The sequence below is a fragment of the Lissotriton helveticus genome, chromosome 4_1, assembly GCF_964261635.1.
Source record: "Lissotriton helveticus chromosome 4_1, aLisHel1.1, whole genome shotgun sequence".
Lineage (NCBI taxonomy): Eukaryota > Metazoa > Chordata > Amphibia > Caudata > Salamandridae > Lissotriton > Lissotriton helveticus.
Genome location: NC_136063.1, coordinates 820,674,728 through 820,697,654, shown reverse-complemented (window position 1 = coordinate 820,697,654; position 22,927 = coordinate 820,674,728). Strand labels below are relative to the sequence as shown.

At 51.9% G+C, this 22,927-nt stretch overlaps 1 protein-coding gene across 1 annotated transcript in view; it reads right to left on the bottom strand.

The window, feature by feature from the left end:
• The window catches only part of SMCHD1 (structural maintenance of chromosomes flexible hinge domain containing 1), a 2,317,253-nt gene that overhangs the window by 483,004 nt on the left and 1,811,322 nt on the right, over window positions 1-22,927 (bottom strand). The window contains exon 42 of the mRNA XM_078687460.1: window positions 18,471-18,661. Coding sequence (XP_078543586.1) covers window positions 18,471-18,661 — 191 coding nt within the window. The remainder of the gene's footprint in view (window positions 1-18,470; window positions 18,662-22,927) is intronic.

Sequence of the window (22,927 nt, the reverse complement as noted above, 5' to 3'; positions counted from 1 at the left end):
CACACTGGGCCCCGATGGCACTCAAGTTCAGCGAGGTCCCCAATGCCGCAGCGGGCCCCCCACACCTCCACAAGGCCAACGGGGCTACTCACAAGGTCTAGCTATAGCCCCAAGATGGCGATCGGCCAGCCGCGCCGCAACCCCTCTGCCACTCCTCACCTCCGTAACCCGATCCGGTTACTGAGCTGTTCCGCCACGCAGCCGGGCCCCACCACGACACGGGCCGCCAACACCTCCAGGACGATCCCCTCTTCGCTGGCACTATTCTGGGCAGACGTGGTCGCCGATGCGCCACTCGCCGACTCCGCAGCCGCCCTGGCAGCACCTCAGCTCGGGCAGGAGATCACGCGACTCCCCAGCTTCCAACAAGGGCACGCCTCCCACAGGCCGCCCCTTCCTCTCGGCACCCACAAGATCTTCAGCAGACCTCTTGCAGGGTCAAATCTGGCTCAGGAGCACGGAGCCGTAATCAGGAAACGGCGGGCCGCTCAGGGGCAGATACAGTGACGGGGAAAGAGGATAAATGAGAAGGATATTATAGGGCTGAACGGAGTGCAATCAACCCGCGGCCGCCATGATGGCTTGCCAAGCACGCCCCGACTCAGAAGACTTTTAACAGGATGGCCAATCAGAAGCTCAGAGGCACTAAAGCCCACTCCTTATTTAATATATCGTGCTCTGAAATGCGGTATATGTGCCACAATTTGAAAAACAACTGCCTAGTAAAAATCCCATCAGCATTGTCAATAAACCGTATATTATGAAATGCCCTGTCATATTATAAGACAGAATAGCCTACCCCACCTCCCCTTTTACAGAAACAACCTGATTATATAGCAAACATCTCTGGGTTTAGCAGCAGACTCCATACCTTAGCATGCACAAATGAATGTTCTACATCTCAGATACAGCTGTGATCTTCTATCAGGAAATATCTCACTCTCTCTGTGTGTTAGATTGCTGTGCCTACCTATAGGACAAGGTTCACATGTTCATAAACAATAGCTGCATTTCTGTGTTGTGTCTAGGTGCAAGGGCCTGACCAGAACAAAATAACAAGGGACATTATTGTTTGACCTGGTCTGCTGTTCAGACTAAATCCCAGAAAAGAACAGAATGAAAAAACAACTGCAGGTTCTGTGTGAAAATATAATGTGTCAGAGAAGCAAATATTATTATGTAGTAACGAGTGGAAAGTAAAAGAAAAGGTTTTCCCTTTAGTTTCGTTTAGTGTAGCAGCCAGTAGCGCCTCACATCTCTACTCACATCCAACACATTTCTCATACCATTATCAAACTATAGCACAAGTTACTACTTGTGTAGCGATATATCTGTAAAAGACATTAGTTAGTATTAGATTCCTTACCTTAGAATATCCCCAGGCGTCAGACTGGATCCGGAAACTTTTGCGTAGCAGTACCCTTGCGCGTCGGTAGGCGTCGTCTGCGGCTCTGCGTCCGTCGTCGGCGCCGTGATGACGTCGTCGGAGTACTTAGACGCCGCCTCCGCGTGCTGACGTCAGTTCTTAGACACAGCTTTTCCGCGCCAGAAACGCAGAGCCATGTTAAAAACCAACACTGGTGCCATTGAAACTAGGGCCCTGAAAGGGGACAACCCTAACCCTAGATATTGGTTCGCAGAACGGGGAGGATGGGTGGGTCGGTAAGGAATCTAATACTAACTAATGTCTCTTACAGATATATCGTTACACAAGTAGTAACTTGTGCATCTGAAAGAGACACGTTAGTATTAGATTCCTTACCTTAGAATAGATACCCCAGCAATACCAACCCCGGTGGTGGGTCTGCGAACCAATAATCACACCAGAAAGTCCTGGAGGACGGAACGGCCAAAGAAGCCATCCCTCCGGACTTGGCTGTCCAGGCAGTAGTGTCTCGCAAACGTGTGCAGCGATGCCCACGTAGCTGCCTGACAGATGTCTTGTAAGGGCATACCCCTGCCCAGGGCAGTGGTAGTCGCCGTGGCTCGGGTGGAATGAGCCCGCAATCCAGCCGGGGGCTCCTTCCTAGCCAAAGAGTAGCATGCCTGGATACACAAGATGATCCACCGGGAGATGGTCCTCTTGTGCACCGCTTTCCCCTTCTTAGCGCCCACGTAACCAACAAAGAGTTGGTCATCCACCCAGAACTGGCGTGTGCGACTCAAATAGAATGAGAGCGCACGTTTTGGGTCCAGACAGTGGAGCTGCTCTTCCTCTTTAGAGGGATGCGGTGGCGGGAAGAAGGTTGGCAAGGTGATAGACTGCCCGATGTGGAAGGCCGTGACAACCTTGGGCAGGAAATAAGGTTTGGTACGTAGCACCACTTTGTCCGGATGGACAGAAAGGAAAGGCGGAGTACAAGAAAGAGCCTGGAGCTCACTCACTCTCCTGGCAGAGGTGATGGCAACCAGGAAAGCCGTCTTCAAAGTCAGAAGGCGAAGAGGACAGTCGTGAAGTGGCTCAAAGGGAGCGCACATCAGAAAGGTAAGAACCAGGTTCAAGTCCCACTGAGGCATCACAAACGGAACAGGAGGAAACGTGTGTGTGATGCCCTTAAGAAATCTGTTTACAATAGGGGACTTGAACAAAGAAGGCTGATCAAAAGTAGCCTGAGAAAGGCTGAAAGGGCAGAAAGATAGCCCTTGATAGTGCCCAGAGCAAAGCCCTGCTGGGCAAGAGAAAGAAGGAAGAGAAAAACCTCAGAAAGAGGGGCAGCAAGAGGATCCACAGCCTTTGCTGTGCACCATGCCACAAATCTGTTCCACCTGCAGGCGTATACCGACTTTGTGGAGGGACGCCTGGCTGCCAGAATGACGTTACAGACTTCAGGAGGCAAGTCAAATGGCCTCAACTGTCGCCGCTCAATCTCCAAGCATGGAGGTGGAGACTGGACAGGCTCGGGTGGAGGACCGTCCCCTGCTGCTGCAACAGAAGGTCCTCCTGAAGAGGCAGACGAACCGGGGGATCGACTGACATATTTAGTAGCTCTGGATACCAGAACCTCCTCGCCCAGTCCGGAGCCACAAGGATGACTTGGGCCCGGTCGCGCTTGATCTTCTTCAGCACTCTGGGCAGAAGTGGTATAGGCGGAAAGGCGTACAACAGACAGCAACTCCACTCGCGACGAAAAGCGTCTCCGAGCGAGTGCCGCCTTGGAAATTCCAACGCGCAGAACTGATGACATTGCGCGTTCTCTTCGGTGGCGAATAGATCTAACCAAGGCTCTCCCCATCGCTGAAAGAGGCCTTGCGCCACGTCCGAGTTCAGACGCCATTCGTGATCCATCATGCACCGACGGCTGAGCTCGTCCGCCCTGGCGTTCAGAGAACCTGCCAGGTGTTGAGCCACCAGGGTCACGCCCTGGCGTTCCAGCCATTGCCAAAGGCGAAGAGCCTCCTGGCAAAGGGTCCACGACCCCACCCCGCCCTGTTTGTTGCAGTACCACATGGCGGTGGTGTTGTCCGTGAACACTTGCACTACACTCCCCCGGACAGAGGGGAGGAATGCCTTCAGTGCTAGACGAATCGCCCGCAACTCCAACAGGTTGATGTGGAGCCGGGCCTCCGCCGGAGACCAGAGGCCTCTGATCTCCGCCTCTCCCATGTGGCCTCCCCAGCCCTGGAGGGACGCATCCGTCACAACTACGTGTTCCGGTTGGGGAAGGGAGAGGGATCTGCCGCTGACCCAATCGCGGTCTGTGAGCCACCACTGCAATTGTCGTGCAGTGCCCTCCGAGATCAGGACGTGGTCGGACAGATTGCCCTGATGCTGGGCCCACTGAAACTTCAGGTCCCACTGCAGAGCCCGCATCCGCCACCTGGCGTGATGCACCAGAAGGATGCAGGAGGCCATCAGCCCCAGAAGCCGCAGCGTCAACCTGACCGAGACCCGGGATAACGGCTGAAAGATGGGAATCAGAGCCTGAATATCCCGGACCCGCTGTTCGGGTGGATAAACCCGAAACTGCGCCGAGTCCAGAACCGCTCCGATGAAGAGGAGCTTCTGAGAGGGACACAGGTGTGACTTCGGCACATTGATGGAGAACCCCAGCTGGTGCAGGAGATCCGCCATAGTCTGGAGGTGGCTGACGACCGTCAGGGGCGAGCCCGCCTTCAACAGCCAGTCGTCTAGGTAGGGGAAGACTGAAACCCCGAACCGGCGCAGATGAGCTGCGACCACCGCCATCAACTTTGTGAACACCCGTGGGGCACTGGTAAGGCCGAAGGGGAGCACGGTAAACTGAAAGTGCTTGTGGCCAACCGTGAACCGCAGGTAGCGTCGGTGGGCCGGCAGGACGGGGATGTGGAAATAAGCGTCCTGCAAGTCCAACGCTACTATCCAGTCTCCTGGGTCCAGGGCAGCTAGGACCTGAGCCAGTATCAGCATCTTGAACATCTCCTTCCGGAGGAAGCCGTTGACGTTCCGTAGATCCAAGATAGGGCGTAGGCCCCCTTTGCCCTTCTTGGGTACCAGAAAGTAGTGGGAGTAGCAACCACACCCTACTTCTGGCCTAGGAACGCGCTCGATGGCCCCCTTGGCCAAGAGGGCCGTAACTTCCTCCTGCAGAAGTCGCAAGTGATCCCCCGATACACGGTGGTTCTGCGGTGGCATGGCTGGAGGAGTCGCCTCGAAGGGGAGGGAATAGCCCCTTCGGACGATTTGCAGCACCCACCTGTCCGAAGTGACAGTGCGCCAGTGGAGGTGGTGATGGCGAAAACATGGGTCGCCCGGGGTTGGGCGGTGGCGTCTGGCCACGTTCCTATCTACGGGCGAACCCGTAGCGGGCTTGGACCAAGTGCCCAGAAGAACGTCGGTCAAGGCCTCATTAAAGGGCAGCAGAGGCTCGGCCGAGCTTGACTGCGGTTTAAGGACCTCAGTGAGGAGGTTAGTCCTCACGGCCGCGACGGGGAGCTCAAGGCCCAAGGCCTTGGCAGCCCTCATCAGCACCACACTATAGGTTGCCCCCTCCTCCGAAGCCACGGTAGGAGGGGAGACAAAACCAGTGTCTGGAGAGGTGTCCAGGCCACTGGCCTCCCCAAGGTCTCCTGTCCAGTCCTCATGAAACTGACACTCCCTGGTCAGAGGGTCCTCAGACCCCTCCCAGTCCTCTTCATCACCCATCTCCTGAAACTCAGGGTTCTCAACTAATGGGGCCTGTTCATAAAAGTGAAAATCACCCAACGGCGTCTGGAGCGGCGCCCATCGGGGCCGTCCCGACGGCTGACCAGGAACGAAGGTGGAACCGGGGACGGCGCCGCCCGAGGACGGCGCCGGAGGCGACACCTGCGGGTCCGACGCCGGGGAGGTCGTAAGATCCACCGGCGACGAACCAGATCCCGAAGGAGGTCCAGCAGCGTCCTGCGGCGCCAGGACAACTGAACCCCCCGGCGCCGGGCCCGAAGGCGCCGGCGGCGTCGGGATAGGGGGGACCTGCGGCGCCGGGCCCGAAGGCGTCGGCGGCGTCGGGGCAGAAGCACCCGACGGCGTCGGGGCCGGAGCCGCCGACCCGCTAGGGGCCCCAGACGGGACCGCTGGGCCCGAAGGCGCCGCGGAGCCCGCCGGAGGAGAGAGTTTCCCCATGGCCATGAGGAAGCGCTCGATCTCCTCCTGCGACGCGTTCAGCCCAGGGACCGGAGGGTGTGGAGCTGCACGCGGCGCCCGCGACTCCGACGGAGCCGCGTGGGTGGTGTCACCCGAACCCCCGGCCGCATCGTGCGAGCGTCGGGGGGAGTCCGAAGAGCGATGACGCCGCTTGGACTTCTGTGCCTCTTACCGGACGACGACTTCGACCCGGAGGAGTGCGGCCTACCCTCAGAACTGTGGTGGCTCCGAGCCCGCGACCTGTCCCTCGACCTCCCATGGGATCGGGACCTCTCGCGGCGCGGGACCGACTGCCGGAGTTCGAGTCGCCTGCGGGACCGCTCCCGCCTGGCTTTCGAAGAGAGGGCCCGGCAGTCGGAGCAGGCCTTGTCGTCGTGGTCGACGCCCAGACAAGATAAACAGACGCGGTGAGGATCCGTGACCCACATCAGGCGGTCGCAATCGTCACAGTGCTTGAAGCCGGGCATCCCTACGGCACCGTTCGGAGTCGAGAGACTCGGGATACAATCAAAAAGTGATCAAAAAAGTTAGTCAAAAATTGACTAGGGTTACTGCTTTTACCAGATCTGCGCTTGCTGGCGCGGAAAAAAGAAGAACTGACGTCAGCACGCGGAGGCGGCGTCTAAGTACTCCGACGACGTCATCACTGCGCCGACGACGGACGCGGAGCCGCAGACGACGCCTACCGACGCGCAAGGGTACTGCTACGCAAAAGTTTCCGGATCCAGTCTGACGCCTGGGGATATTCTAAGGTAAGGAATCTAATACTAACGTGTCTCTTTCAGATAAGCACTTACAAAGAAGACCACTGCTATATTTAAGTACGTTGCAGGATTTATTTGTCATTAAACACAATACATCTAATAAAAAAATTAATTAAAATGCTAACACAAATGTATAAAAACAATTACATGAGCTATAATCATATCATTGACTAAAGAAGATTAACAGGAGAAAACCTATACAGTTAGCTTTGTCTTGCGAATGTTAATTCGGATTGTCTTGGCACAATAAAGGGCATGAGTCTTACAGCTAGATTCATGAAAGGAAATTGCGCTCGCAATAGCTGCGAATACGCAATTCCGCCCGCAATTTGAAGGGAATGAATTCAAGAAACCCAAACAACCAAAATAGCGAATTCGCAATTTAAAAATAGCGAAATTGCTATTAAATTCGCAGAATCCTGGAGGATGGGCATTTGCGATTCAGAAATTGCGAGGAACCATGGATTCTGCAAATTTAATAGCGAATTCGCTAAAAAGCCATTCATGAAAAATCGCTAAAAGCGAAAAACGTGAAAATCGCTATTTGCGACGCGCAATTTAAGAAGAACTCAAATCAGGTGGTAACCAGTACTGGAAAAAAAAAATATTCAAAAAACAGTTAGGTCACTCCCAACAGGTGCAGGGCTGATCAAACACATTTAAGGACATGCAGCTGGAACCTGGTGATTCCCACAATGCCTGGACTTTACATGCTGGTGAGGCGGCATAGGCTGCAGCGAGCTGCACGCAACAGACGGAGGATACAGGAGCAGATATTCCGCCAGCGGGTCACCCTTCTTGGCCAAACCAGGGAGCAAATCTATGCCAAGTACCGCCTGAGTGGGGCCATGATAATCAAACTCATCCGGGACCTAGACCCCCTGATGCAGCACCCTAGAAGGAGGACCAATGCCGTGCCCACACATGTGCAGGTATTGTGCTGCCTGCACCTCCTGGCCTCCGGAAGCTTCCAGGGGATGGTCGCAGTTGCAGGGGGGGTTTCCCAGCCCACCATGTCCCGCTGCCTAAGGAGTTTCCTGGAGGCAATGCTGACCCGGCTACACCACTATATATCATTCCACACCAGCCAACAGGACCTCAATGATACAAAGCTGCAATTTTACAATGTAGCTCAATTCCCACACGTCATTGGATGTATTGACTGTACGCACGTCCATATTTGCCCACCTGCTGAGACGGAGTACATGTACCGCAACCGGAAATGCTACCACTCCCTCAACATCCAGATGGTGTGCAATGCCAAAACAATAATCACGGACATTGTGGCACAGTACCCAGGGAGCACACATGACTCCTTCATCTTCAGGCACAGCGGCATCCACACACGACTGGCCAGGGGAGAATTTGGGGAAGGACACCTACTAGGTAAGTACACATGCCCCAAATGTGTACGTTGTGATCATGTAGCTGCGCAGAAGAGGCACTCACTCTCTGCTCCTTACATACAGGTGACAGTGGCTATGCTCTCCGTGAGTACCTCCTCACCCCATACCTCAACCCTGCAACTCCACAACAACGGCGATTTAATGCATCACACATTCGCACAAGGAACTGTATTGAGAGGACATTTGGCCTGTTGAAAAGCAGGTTCCGCATACTGCACAAGACAGGTGGGGCCATGAAATACGATCCTGAGGTCTTCTGCCGCATCGTGGCCGTGTGTGCCATCCTTCACAACATTGCTACCAAGCGCAGGATCCCTGTTGACATCTCTGGCAGTGAGTCAGAAGGGGACAATCGGCCACCTGCACATGTGCGTCACGCACGCGGGGAGAATCCAGCAGAAGGACACAGGCGCCGCAACCAAATCTGCATGAACTATTTCTAGGGCACCCACTCCCCACACCCATTAGTCAACTCATGCATGACAACATTAATAATGACATGAGGCACTTTACGTTATTCAGAATTTTAGTTACTGTTACTGCACAATAAACATGGCATTCTGAAAAGTGTGAAAAGATTGACATATTGCGTCATATGTCCAGGTTAGTATGTATGGCATGCTTGTTGCGTCAGCATGTGGCCTCATTGTAATGCACAACAGTTCAGTGGCGTCTCCGGGTAGTTGCCCCTGACCTCCTCTCAACGTCCTCCTCCAGATTCTGCCGTGCGGCAGCAGAGGGCCTGCTGCTGCGGCGGGGTGCTACGACCGGTGGTATGGACTGGCTGCTGTGGCTTGATGTTGCCACACTGTTGTCGTCTGCCCCCCCCCGCCTGGCCATGGCCAGTGGCCTGCATGCCCTGCATGGCTGTTGCTATGTTCTCCAGGGCTGTTGCGACGTCCTGGCAGCACTGCACCATTTGGACCTGCATGGCCAGGGAGCGTCGCGAGAGCTGAGAGGTGGCGTTCCCAATAATGTGATTTGACCGCGTGTACGCCGACAGGCGGGTCAATAGTTGGCGGTGTCTGCGGCGATTGACATTCCGCTGCCTGGACATTGCCTGAGTGTTGGCCTCCACAGCTGCTGTCATATGTGCCACATTACGTGCCGTCTTGTCCAGTTGGAGGTGGATGGCGGCTAGGTGTCGGGCCTGGGTCTGGTGCACACTCAGCATCCTGCGCTTAATAGAGAGCCCACCTGCTCGCACAATTCTGCCCCTGCCAGCGCCGGATGTGTTGGTGCGCGGCTCCCTGACCAGACCGCTCGTCTGGCTCCTCACAGCCGCAGGGCGGCGGGTTTGTTGGCAACCTGCTGCTGGTGTTGCAGGCCCCACTGGTGGCTGTGTGCTGCGTGGTGCTACAGCAGCGCCTGTTGTCACAGGGGTGGCACGGGCCACAGGGGCGGGTGGGTGGGATGACCGCAGTTGTGGCAGCTTGCCCTGATGGTCCGGGCTGTGGGGTATGATGTGTATCCCCCTCCGTGTCCTCCGTGTTCTCCTCAATCACCAGGGCCTCGCTGTCTGTGCTGGGGACATCAGCGCCACCTGTGATGTGAAGTGGACGTTGATTAGTGACATGTTCCGTACACAGTTAGGCTTGCTACATGCATGCAGTCTACCATTCCCTGTCTCGCTGCAGGATTGACTCTCACTGGACATGTCAGGCTCTATGGTACAGGATGGTAATTGTGAGCAGACTACATGTCCCACAATGCAATTGCGCTATGGAGCTGTACTTTGGCTGCATGATTGGGGTTTGTAATGGGATGCACTGGAGTCATGGACGATGTTAGGGGACAGGGGGTTGCAGTCGCATGGCACTTACCTGGTGTGTCTTGGGTGGGTCGGGAGGAGTCAAGCTGGGTCACACCCACGCAGGCCTGTGGGTTGATGGTCTCCTCCACTTGGTCCTTCAGTGGGGTGTTCGGTGGGACAGTGGGCTCCCCTCCACCTGTCGCAAATTGCTCCCCCAGCCTCTCAGCAATCTTTTCTTTTGCCCGCCCTCTTAAGTCATACCAGCGCTTTTTCAGCTCGTCCACCGAGCGCTGGGTCACCCCCACTGCGTTCACTTTGGCGCGGATGCGCAGCCATATGCGCCTTTTGTTCGCCTCTGGTACCCTTCGGGAGTCTCTGCCAAATAGGCGGTTGTGATCCTTGGAAACTCCTTCAATTAGGTGTTCGAGCTCCTGCTCAGAAAACTTTATTTTGCGCTTTCTCCCACTGGTGGAAGCTCCTGCTGCATCCTGTGCCATGCTTGCCACTGTGGTGTCTCCTGCTGTAGTCCTGTGGGAATGCTGGAGGGGAGCTCTGCAACTGCTGCCTGTACTTCAGCCTCTCACTGCTGAATGAGGGTGGGAGCTGCCTACTTCCTGGTTGTGATGTCATCACTGTGCTCAGGATGCGACTTCCCGTTTTTGCGATCTCGCAGTTAGAGAGATCGCTATTTGCGATATCGGTAATTGCGAAATCGCAATTTCAACAGGGGTATCGGCGGAATCTGCGATTTTTTTACTGATTTCTGGCTTCTCGCAATCGGCGATTGCGGCCGCTTGCGAATCGCATTTTTAAATCGCAAAACTTCATGAATGCCGTTCTGCGATTTCTAAATTGCGATTCGCATTTTCTCGCAATTTAAAAATCGCAGAATTGGACATTGATGAATCTGGCTGTTAATTCCCTGTCATCACAGTACTGTTGGGCCTTCCAAATTTAACACGAAATAGAGCGTTGATGCATTTTAGTGGTATTTATCCAATAGGACCTCCTTCATCAGGACAAAAAGTAATATATTTCTCCTTACAACTGGTGTCACCCGTGCACCGGCACATCTGTGAGAGTCCTCCCCAATGTTTTAAGGGTGTTTCAGTATTACAGTTAGAATCTCTTTAGGTCTTTGGAGAATGTGTATTTTTCACTGTAGTTCGCTTAGTTCAAGAATGAATGCAACAAATTTGGAGCCAACCCTTTATGATTGTTCAGTTGTGATTATAAAATTGCTATTGGGTGAGGTGTCTCTTCTCATACTATTCCAAGTTAGACCACCTTATTTATGTCCCCAAACCATTTATAGGATTATTATTCTGGTTCTTGGAGAACGGGGTATTATTTGATCGTGGCTTTCTATTCCAACGACCGGCTTCCCCCGTTGTCGGCTTTTCGCGTGCTCTGTAAGCGAGATAAACGACTACCGTTTCATATATCATATCGTTCCGTGCCGCCCAACGCGGCACAGAACGGCTTCCCCCAGGAAGGGGGAAACGGAAACAGCGTCCTCCCGGCCCCGCCCACAGTCAGGCGCCATGGGCCGGACTTCGGCTTCCTGTGCTTCTCCCGGGCCGCGGCGGTGAACCAGGGGCACAGATGAGGGGTGGGCCCCCTCGGTGATAAAAACAAAGGTAGAGGCAGGGTGGGCACCCGCCACGGTGCATATAAACGAGGTTGGCACCCGTAGATAAAAAACAATTACAATGCGGGCATAAGGCAGAGTGGCTCCTGCCTGGAAACAACAAAAGTAAGCGGGGCAGGCACCCCCGCGGCCGCCAAGGAATGCAGCCATGAGGGGCAGGCTCCCCCCAGATAAGGAATAAACCAAAAAAAAAAGCGCTCCCAGGCCAGCCTTAAAAGCAAAATACAGCGCTCCTGTGTTATCAAAGGTCCTGGGGCAAGGAGATGGAGCAAAAACAGCCTCCAGCAAAGGGGAGTCCTCCAGGTCCCCCAGGAAAGGCAGACGTGTCCCAGAGAGGTAATCCAGCCAAAAAAAGTCCATCAGTAATCCAGGGGCTGGGCAGGGCCCAGGAAGGCAAGCCTTCCCCTGGGCCCCAGCAGCAGCACGCCCCTGGTAGATTCTAGTCAGCAAACAAGAACATTTTACACGAGGTCACAGCCTCTTTTTATACACAAAATTCCTTTGTCTAAAGGTGCAGGCAAGGGGCAAACCAGATACAACTGGTTCCTGAGCACTTTGTTTTGCTCAGCCCCTCTGCCAATTCACAGGATGGGTCAGGGACATCAGACACACAACAGGGGGTGGAGCCAGCATTGTGAGGGAAAGCCCAGCCCTATTCAGGTCCCAGGTGCACTCCTCCCCAGCCATCAACATGCAGATCTCCCATTCACCACCGGGGCAGACAAATCCTGACTCCAGGAGCCTGGCACACCAGCCAGCCCCAGCCAATCACAAGCCAGCACATTCATTGCACAGACAGGCCAACTTCTAGAAGTGGCACTTCCACACTAGACACATGAACGCCGCGCACATCATCGCGCAGGATTCAATCACACAAATCCGCACAGACCAAACTCGCACCTGCACTCCCCACGCATCAGGAATTACCAGGGACACAGACATTCCTCATACATTCCTATGGGAGGGCAGGCCACCCGTACCACACGCCCGCACTTTACCCTGGGACACAGTGGTAAAGTGCGCAGAAACCAAAAATCACTAACACCAGGTCATAATAAAAAGCAAAAAGTTCAGGGGTGAACCTGCCAGAAGGGTCAAGTCCAACATGTTTAATTTGCACACAGGTGAAGGTGGTACTCTGGGAGTAATTATTATTTTAAGGCCTTCCATAAAGGCTTTAATGACAGGCACTCTGAACAGAGATTGATGTTGTCTGTTTTGCAGATATGCTGCTATTGCAGCAAGATGTAGCCTAATCGATTTATAGGCTAAGTTACATCTTTGGAGATGCAGTAAGTATCCTATGATATGTTGAATAGACACATCTAGGGGATTAATGTTGTTGTTGTGACAATATATCACAAATAGTTTCCACTTGGCTGCTTAACATGCCCTAGTGGTTGGACGTCTAGCTTCGTTAATGACATTCATGCAGTCTGGAGGAAGGTTAAGATATTCAAATTCTAGGATTATAGGAGCCAGATCGCAAGGTTGAGCTGAGCTGGGTCCGGGTGTCTGATCTCTCCACGGTTCTGTGTTAAGAGGTGTGGAGACAGGTGCAATTGTTTGGTGCGGTACTACAGACAGTTGTAGCAGTGCGGTATACCACGGTTGCCTGGCCCACGTTGGAACAACTAGGATGAGGGTCAGAGAATGCTGCTGTAGTTTGCGTACTACTAGTGGCATGGGTGGTAGAGGTGGAAAAGCGTACGCAAATCTGTTTGACCAATTCATCCATATCGCATTGCCTTTGGACAGTGGATGTGGATATTTGGCGGCGAAGCTTGGGCATTTTGCGTTTTCGTGGGTGGCAAATGGTTGTCCCCACATCTGAAAGAATGGCTGAAGAACTTGCATATGAAGTTCCCACTCGTGGGTTTGTTGTATTTGTCGACTTAACAGATCCGCTATGGTATTTTGTACTCCTGGAACATGTTGGGCTAGAAGGAATATATTCGGAGGTATAGCCCACCACCATATGTCCTGTGCTAGTTGAGAGAGTTGCAGGGAGTGTGTGCCTCCCTGCTTCTGTTTGTAATACAAGGCTTTCATGTTTCCTGTGCGGACTAGCACAGCTTTGTTTGATACTTGTTTCTGGGAAGCTTTTAGTGGTAGGAATATTGCTAGCAACTCCAGATGATTGATGTGGAGTAATTTTTGTTGCGGTGTCCACCTGCCTTGCATGGTGTGGTGCAGTAGGTGGGAGAGCGATGAGTCCGCAGTCAAGATTATCCGAGGAACTGGCTCTAGGAACGGTCGTCCCTTGGAAAGGTTTTTGGTGTTCCACCACTGCAGAGAGCGACGAGTCCGACCGTCTACCAACACTAGGTCTGTAAGGGACCTTGAGCCTGGTTCCATTGACGTGATAAGCACTCTTGTAGCGGACGCATTTTAAGTCTTGCATGGGGTACTATGAAAATGCAAGAGGCCATCATCCCTATGAGTTGCATGAACACTTGTGCTGGAAGGGAGTGTTGTAGCTGAAACTTTGTTAGGAGAGTTTGCATGCTGGCGTGGGATAAGCTAGCGCTGTTGAGGTGTTTATTGTGGCACCGAGGTACTGTTGTACTTTGGATGGTTGTAGATGAGACTTGGTGTGGTTTATTGTGAAGCCCAAGTTGTGGAGCAGTTGGATGGTGGCTTGAGTGTGTTCCACGCAGTGACTGTATGAGCTGGCTTTTCTGAGTCAGTCGTCGAGGTACGGGAAGACATAGATGTGCTGTCTTCGTAGATGCGCTGCCACTACCGCTAAGCACTTTGTGAATACTCTTGGTGCTGTTGTGACTTCGAATGGGAGTACTTTGAAGTGATAGTGTTGCCCGTCTATTACACATCTGAGATACTTCCTGTGAGCCTTGTGAATGGAGATGTGGAAGTATGCGTCCTTGAAATCTAGAGTAGCAAGGAAGTCGTTTTGTAACAGGAGCGGAAGGACTTGTTGGAGTGTGACCATGTGAAAATGGTTCGACTGTATGTATATGTTTAGCGGTCTGAGGTCTAGAATAGGCCTTAGAGAGCCGTCCTTCTTTGGAATCAGACAATATACAGAGTAAACCCCCTTGTTTTGTTGGTGCAGAGGAACTGGTTCTATTGCACTTTTTTCTAGCAGAGATACTACTTTTTGCTTTAACAGTGAAAGATGTTCTTGTGAAATTGGACACTGTTTGGGTGGCATGTTTGGGGGGTAGATGTTAGTTCTCGACAGTAACTTGACTGAATAATTTGTCGCACCCACCAGTCTGATGTGATGTTGGTCCAGGCAGGAAGGAATTGTTGCAGTCTTCCCCCACAAGAGTGGAGTGTTGGGGGGGGGGAAAGGGAGGAAAGTAATTGGGTAGGGGTAGAGGCAGCGCGGGAGTTGTTGGTTTTGCCTCTGACTTTCTTGTTGTTACCCCTGTAACCCCCTCTTTGGTAGCCCTTAGTGAATGTGGATTGGCTAGGGGTTTTATTAGAAGTGGAGGGACTTTCCGAGGAGTAGCCTCTTGTGTTGCCTCTGTAGGATGAGTGACGAAAGGAACGTCTGGGAGCTTGCTGCTGCAAGGCTCCCATGGATTTTGCTGTATCTGTGTCTTTTTTCATTTTTTCTAAAGACATGTCAACATTTGGGCCAAATAAATGTGTCTCATCAAATAGCTGATTATGGATGGAGTTTTGTACCTCAGGTTTAAATCCTGAAATACGTAGCCAGGGATGTCTACGTAGAAGGGTGCTGGTATTGATTGCCCTTGAGGCGGTGTCTGCCGCATCTAGGGCACAACGAATGGAAGTATTAGTAATATTTTTACCTTCCTGTATAAGTTCATTGGCCCTATTTTTGTATTTGTCTGGTAGGTGCTGCATAATGGACTCTAGTTCATCATAATGTGCCCTATCATATCTTGCCAGCAACGCCTGGGTGTTGGCAATGCGCCAGATGTTAGCTGCTTGTGACGGCGTTCGTTTGCCAGAGGCGTCAAGGAGCTTAGATTCTTTGTCTGGTGGTGAGGCCTCACCTGATGTCCGAGAATTAGCATGTTTACGTGCATTGGACACTACTAGAGAATCTAATGGTGCTGGACCTTTAATATAAACTGGATCTGTAGGGGCAGCTTTATTTTTTTTCTCAATGCGAGGATTGAGGACCCTAGCCCTGACAGGATCCTTAAAAACCTCTGTTGCGTGCTTGATGACACCTTTAAGCTTTGGCAAAATGGCAGTAGACCTTTGTGTGTTATCAAAATTGTTTAATAGGAAGTCTTGTTCCACTGCATCAGTGAGTAAGTCCACCCCATGATATTGGGCAGCTCTTTGGACTAGTAGGTTAAAACCTATAGTGTCCTCTGGTGGGGAAGGTCTGGAAGGGTATACATCGTCTTGTGGGACGTAAGGCACATCAGGTGTGTTGTAATCCTCCCATGGATTAGGTGACTGAGGGGGACTGTTGGTCCCTGCTGGGTCATGTGCACCCCACCTGTGTCATCAGAGTCTGTGTCTACATTATCGTCTGGATTAGGGGATGGTGTAGGTGAATGATGTGGTGGAGGAGGTGTAGGAGGAGGAACCATATGGGGAGGTGGTGGAGAAGGGACCCTTAATGGAGAGGTTACAATGTCTCTCTTCTTTGGAGGGGGAGGAGGTGCTGGCGCTTCAAGTTGTCTCTTCTTGGAGCTGAGAGTCAATTGACCGGTTTTAGGATCCTTTACTAGAGTTTTCTGACTGGGATCCAGTCTGAAAAGTTCCTCTGAGTAGGGCAGATCCTTCGGCGTCGAAGTTTTCGGCTCCGTAGGTTTTTTCGGCACCGAGTCGGTAGCTGGTGTTGGGTCTTTTGGCTTAGAAGTGTGCCCTTTTGAAATGTCTTTTACCGGAACATGTTTTTTCGGTTCCGGGTGTTTTTTCGGCTCCGAAGCGTGTGAATCTGGAGCTTTAGGTGTTTTTTTACTCGGCTCCGAGTGCGGTTTCGGCATCGATGAGCCGCTGCCAGTCTTCGGTGCCGTGTGCTTAGGTGTCGGAGCAACGGTCGGCGTGGTTGAGGAAGATGGGTTCTTTTTCAGTGTCGGTATAGGATCGGCACCGGAGATAGGCTGGCTCGAACCCGAGCCGCCTGAAGGCTTAGTGGGCTTCTTTGCAGGGCCCTAAGGCGGGGCGTGGGAAGCAGTCTCTCGGTTTGCACCCGGGCCCGAAGGTGTGGATGTGACCGAAGCCTTTTTTGAGGGTGTCGAGGAAGGGTTGGGGTCGACGGTCTTACTTACGACCCGTTGAGCTGGAGTGATGTCTCAAGTCTTCGACATCTGAGGATCCGGTACCCTCTTCGGCGTGCTGGTGTTCTGGCATGTCGACGCCCTCTTCAAAGATGTTGTCGGGGATCGAAGCTGACGAGCGAGCCATAGTTCTCTGAGCTCGTCGGTCCCGAATTATCTTCTTGGAGCGCAATGAAGCACACGCCAAACAGTCTTTGGCCTCGTGCTCCGGTAAGAGGCAAAGGTTGCACACCTCATGTAGGTTGGTGTGGGGAAACTTCGACCCACATTGAGGACACTTCTTGAATGGCGTCCTTTCCATGAGCCAGAAAGAAAGTCCTAGGTAGGCCCGAAGGCCTTCGTCTACGACCGGAATCGAAGACTTCGAAGTGGTGGAGAATCGCGTCGATATGGAAAGATCGAAACAATACCGTCGAACTGGGTGAGGATTGAGTGCCAAAGGAAATTCGGTTCCAAACCGGAGCGCAGGAAACACATCTGAGCCCGATGGCGGAAAAAAACAATCTGGGGATGGAGCCGATGCCCATGCGAAATGTGGTCCAAAGGAGGAGTCACCTATCTCGTGACTTCTAAAGAACTTTTCAGGACAACAACAAACTGCAAACATCCGGACCCAACACTAGGTGGAGATCTATGCACAGTGTACAATCTGTAGCTCATATGCCTCGAACATATATTACTTTTTGTCCTGATGAAGGTGGTCTTATTGAATAAATACCACTGAAACGCGTCAACGCTCTATTTTGTGTTAAATTTGGAAGGCCCAACAGTACTGTGGTGACAGGGAATTAAGACTCATGCCCTTTGTTGTGCCAAGACAATCCAAATTAACATTCGCAAGACAAAGCTAACTGTCTAGATTTTCTCCTGTTAATCTTCTTTAGTCAATGATATGATTATAGCTCATATAATTGTTTTTATACATTTGTGTTTGCATTTTAATGAATTTTTGTATTAGATGTATTGCTGTTAATGACAAATAAATCCTGCAACATACTTAAATATAGCAGTGGTCTTCTTTGTAAGCGCTTTATGGTTTGATAATGGTATGAGAAATGTGTTGGATGTGAGTCGAGATGTGAGGCGCTACTGGCTGCTACACTAAACTAAACTAAAGGAAAACCTTTTCTTTTACATTACGGTATTTGGGTGCTCCATTCCCTTTGGTCAAAACAGCCCCTCTCGAGTGGAAAGCATAGGGAAAACTACAATAGGCCATGTATAGGACACATGACAGCTTCACATTGCCAGGTCACCTTCAAATTCATAAGGGCACACTTCTTGTCGGCCTTGGAGTCGTACCTGAACTAAACAACATAGGCTTACCTCCTAGGAGTATGTCACAGACATTTATTTGTGACAGTGCCTACAAGAATTAAATCCAGTAGTTTTTAGGAGGGGACATAGTCCACTTGCACACTGGAAAAAAGAAGAATTTTGAAAAAGACACTTGTCAACTGATGAGAAAAAAATGGAAGTGAGCTCCGGATTCTTGTACGAAGGTGTGGAAAGAAAGGAAATAATGACAAAGGGCCAATTCGGTGCTTGTATGCAGCTCTGCCATCACAACTGTGGGCAGAGCGATGTCAACATGGAGCCGTATGGTACCACCTACCATCACACTGGAGCAATGCTGTTTAAATCTTCCAGATTCAGTCATGCACCTGAAGATAGATCACTGCTGATGCCAAAAGGAAGTGCTGTAAACTAAAAGTGCACCGGCCAATCTTGAATCGCAGATGTCTGTGGGAAAGCAGGACAGGATTATGAAAATATGGGCCCTGCGGAGCCGAGGAAACCATGAAGTCCGGAGGAACCAGTATCTGGGTAGCATGAGCAATCTGAATATTTCCTTCTGCTAGTAGGCCTTTAAGGGCTGAAGGTCTTATATATGCAGGAGGCATCCGCCCTTTCTTGGAACAAGGAAGAAGAACAACCATCTCCACTTTCCGAGTCCGGAACCCTATCAATGTATGCACTTCGCAAATATTTTTACCCACTTTAGACGTTAATAAACAATCTCTGCAAACAATGTAATTATTCATGCTACACAATACCTGTTCCATGAGGTCAGCGTTTTCTTATATATGGAATCAAAGGGCAACACTTGTTGGCGACCTTGAGTTTCATCAAATATACGACGTGCAGCTTCAGTGGTCATGGTAACTACACAGTCCATGTCACTTGCCAAATGCCATGATATCACCTTTGCTGCTTCATCGTCTTCAATTTGTGCTAAATGTGCGATCTGTAAACAAATAGAGGTCAAGGTGCTGCAGATTCACAGTAATTTACTTTATTTGCTTCACATGATTTATATGTTATAATAATAATCGAAAGTGTTATAAGTAAAGTTGATTCAACCAATATACAGATCTGCACACATAAAAGATATTTAATGGAGAATATATATTTAAACATGGTAAGATGTACCTGATTAGCATGATTATGTGATGAGTACATTTGCATATATTTTCTTTAGTCATTTTACCACATCCGAAGTTAATCTGCAGAGCCTTAGCACAAAAAAGCCGAACTACAGATAGTAATCAGAACTAACTTCCATGCAAAAAAGGATTCTTATTATGGCACCCCTGAATAAAAACATGTAATAGTTTAATAGGCCTAATCATTTGTAGAATCAAAATAGCTTTTTCACAACACTAAGTTACACACCTTCTGATGAATACAGGAGCTTCAGCAGGTTCCACAAATTAACATGTTTTCAACCACTGCTCATCACTGATACTTTGGAGGCATCCCCCGCACCAAGAGTGCTGCCGCTGGAGGTGGCATATACATGGTGCACAAGTTACTACTTGTGTAACGATATATCTGTAAGAGACATTAGTTAGTGATAGATTCCTTACCTTAGAATATCCCCAGGCATCAGACTGGATCTGGAAATTTTTGCGTAGCAATACCCCTGCGCGCCGATAGGCGTCGTCCGCGGCTCCGCGTCCGTCGTCGGCGTCGTTAGCGCCAGAATGACGTCGTCGGAGTACTTAGACGCCGCCCATGCGCGCTGACGTCAGTTCTGATACACAGCTTTTCCGCGCCAGATACGCAGAGCCATGATAGAACCAACACTGGTGCCAAGAAACTAGGGCCCTGAAAGGGGATGACCTTAACCCTAGATATCGGTTCGCAGAACGGGGAGGATGGGTGGGTCGGTAAGGAATCTATCACTAATTAATGTCTCTTACAGATATATCGTTACACAAGTAGTAACTTGTGCATCTGAAAGAGACACGTTAGTGATAGATTCCTTACCTTAGAATAGATACCCCAGCAATACCAACCGCGGTGGTGGGTCTGCGAATCAATAATCACACCAGAAAGTCCTGGAGGACGGAACGGCCAAAGAAGCCATCTCTCCGGACTTGACTGTCCAGGCAGTAGTGTCTTGCGAACGTGTGCAGCGAGGCCCACGTAGCTGCCTGGCAAATGTCCTGCAAGGGCACTCCCCGGCCCAGGGCAGTAGTAGTCGCCGTGGCCCGAGTGGAATGAGCCCTCAATCCAACAGGGGGCTCCTTCTTAGCCATGGAGTAACATGCCTGGATACACAAGATGATCCACCGGGAGATGGTCTGCTTGTGCACCGCTTTCCCCTTCTTAGCGCCCACGTAACCAACAAAGAGTTGGTTATCCACCCGGAACTGGCGTGTGCGATCCAAGTAGAATGAGAGCGCACGTTTTGGGTCCAGACGGGGGAGCCGCTCTTCCTCTTTAGAGGGATGCGGAGGCGGAAAGAAGGTAGGCAATGTGATGGACTGCCCGATGTGGAAGGCTGAGACAACCTTGGGCAGGAAAGATGGCTTAGTACGCAACACAACCTTGTCCGGATGGACAGAAAGGAAAGGTGGAGTACAAGAAAGGGCCTGGAGCTCACTCACTCTCCTGGCAGAGGTGATGGCAACCAGGAAAGCAGTCTTCAGAGTCAGAAGGCGAAGAGGACAGTTGTGAAGTGGCTCAAAGGGAGCGCACATCAGGAAAGTAAGAACAAGGTTCAAGTCCCACTGGGGCATCACAAAGGGAACAGGAGGGAACATGTGTGTGATGCCCTTAAGAAATCTATTTACAATAGGGGATTTGAACAGAGAAGGCTGATCAGGTAGCCTTAAGAAGGCAGAAAGGGCAGAAAGGTAGCCCTTGACAGTGCCCAGAGCAGAGCCCTGCTGGGCAAGAGAAAGAAGTAAGAGGAGAACCTCAGAAAGGGGGGCAGAGAGTGGATCCACAGCCTTTGCTGTGCACCATGCCACAAATCTGTTCCACCTGCAGGCGTATACCGACTTTGTGGAGGGACGCCTGGCTGCCAGAATGACATTACAGACTTCGGGAGGCAAGTCAAATGGCCTCAACTGTCGCCGCTCAATCTCCAAGCTTGTAGGTGGAGACTGGACAGGTTTGGGTAGAGGACCGTCCCCTGCTGCTGCGACAGAAGGACCTCCCGAAGAGACAGACGAATCGGGGGATCGACTGACATGCTGAGTAGCTCGGGATACCAGTATCTTCGTGCCCAGTCCGGAGCCACATGGATAACCTGGGCCCGGTCGCGCCTGATCTTCTTCAGTACTCTGGGCAGAAGTGGTATAGGCGGAAAGGCGTACAACAGATTGCAACTCCACTCGCGACGAAAAGCGTCTCAGAGTGAGTGCCGCCTTGGAAATTCCAACGCGCAGAACTGATGACATTGCGCATTCTCTTCGGTGGCGAATAGATCTAACCAAGGCTCTCCCCACTGTTGAAAGAGGCCTTGCGCCACGTCCGAGCTCAGACGCCATTCGTGATCCATCATGCACCGACGGCTGAGTTCGTCCGCCCTGGCATTCAGAGAACCTGCCAGGTGTTGAACCACCAGGGTCACGCCCTGACGTTCCAGCCACTGCCAGAGGCGCAGAGCCTCCTGGCATAGGGTCCACGACCCCACCCCGCCCTGATTGTTGCAGTACCACATGGCGGTGGTGTTGTCCGTGAACACCCGCACTACACTCCCCCGGACAGAGGGGAGGAATGCCTTCAGTGCTAGACGAATCGCCCGTAACTCCAACAGGTTGATGTGAAGCCGGGCCTCCGCCGGAGACCATAGTCCTCTGATCTCCACCCCTCCCATGTGGCCACCCCAGCCCTGGAGGGACGCGTCCGTCACAACTACGTGCTCCGGGTGGGGTAGGGAGAGGGATCTGCCAATGACCCAATCGCGGTCCGTGAGCCACCACTGCAACTGTCTCGCAGTACCCTCCGAGATCAAGACGTGATCGGACAAGTTGCCCTGATGCTGGGCCCATTGAAATTTCAGGTCCCACTGCAGAGCCCGCATCCGCCACCGGGCGTGACGCACCAGAAGGATGCAGGAGGCCATCAGTCCCAGAAGCCGCAGCGTCAACCTGACCGAGACTCGGGATAAAGGCTGGAAGATTGGAATCAGAGCCTGAATATCCCGAACCCGCTGTTCGGGAGGGTAAACCCGAAACTGCGCCGAGTCTATAACCGCTCCGATGAAGAGGAGCTTCTGAGAGGGACACAGGTGCGACTTCGGCACATTGATGGAGAACCCCAGCAAGTGCAGGAGGTCGGCCGTAGTCTGGAGGTGGCTGATGACTGTCTGGGGCGAGCCCGCCTTCAACAACCAGTCGTCGAGGTAGGGGAAGACTGACACCCCTAACCTGCGCAGATGAGCTACGACCACCGCCATCACTTTCGTGAACACCCGTGGGGCGCTGGTAAGGCCGAAGGGGAGCACGGTAAACTGAAAGTGCTCGTGGCCTACCGCGAACCGCAGGTAACGCCGGTGGGCCGGCAGGACGGGGATGTGAAAATAAGCGTCCTGCAAGTCCAACGCTACCATCCAGTCTCCGGGGTCCAGGGCAGCTAAGACCTGAGCCAAAGTCAGCATCTTGAACTTCTCTTGTCGGAGGAAGCCGTTGACGTTCCGCAAGTCCAAGATAGGGCGCAGGCCCCCTTTGCCCTTCTTGGGCACCAGAAAGTAGTGGGAGTAACATCCACACCCTACTTCTGGCCCAGGAACGCGCTCGATGGCCCCCTTGGCCAAGAGGGCCGTGACTTCCCCTTGCAGAAGGAACTTGTAGGAAAGTGGGGTCTGCAATCCCATGGCCACCCCAGAGTTTTGCTTTTGCTTCACTGGTTTACGACTTTCCCTGGCTGTGGGCCTGCTAATCAGACCCACAGCCTAGCTGTTCTCTCTCTAAATTGACAACCATGTACTTTAGGTGCATTTACCAATTGGTACTGGGCCACCTTATCAGTCCCTGTACAGTATACCTTAGGTATCCAGGGCATAGGTGTAACCAGGGCCTACCAGGGGCTGAAGCATGTATTATGCCACCCCTGGCTGGCCATCTAAAACTGACAACTGGCTGCACGACAGCTGGGGCAAGGTGGTGTAATCACCCTTTGCTGTAGATATAGTATACCTATATCTAACCCTAAAATGGACACATATATTCCTATCAGTCACTCCTAGAGAAGGCCTTATCAATCCTGAAGGCAGAGT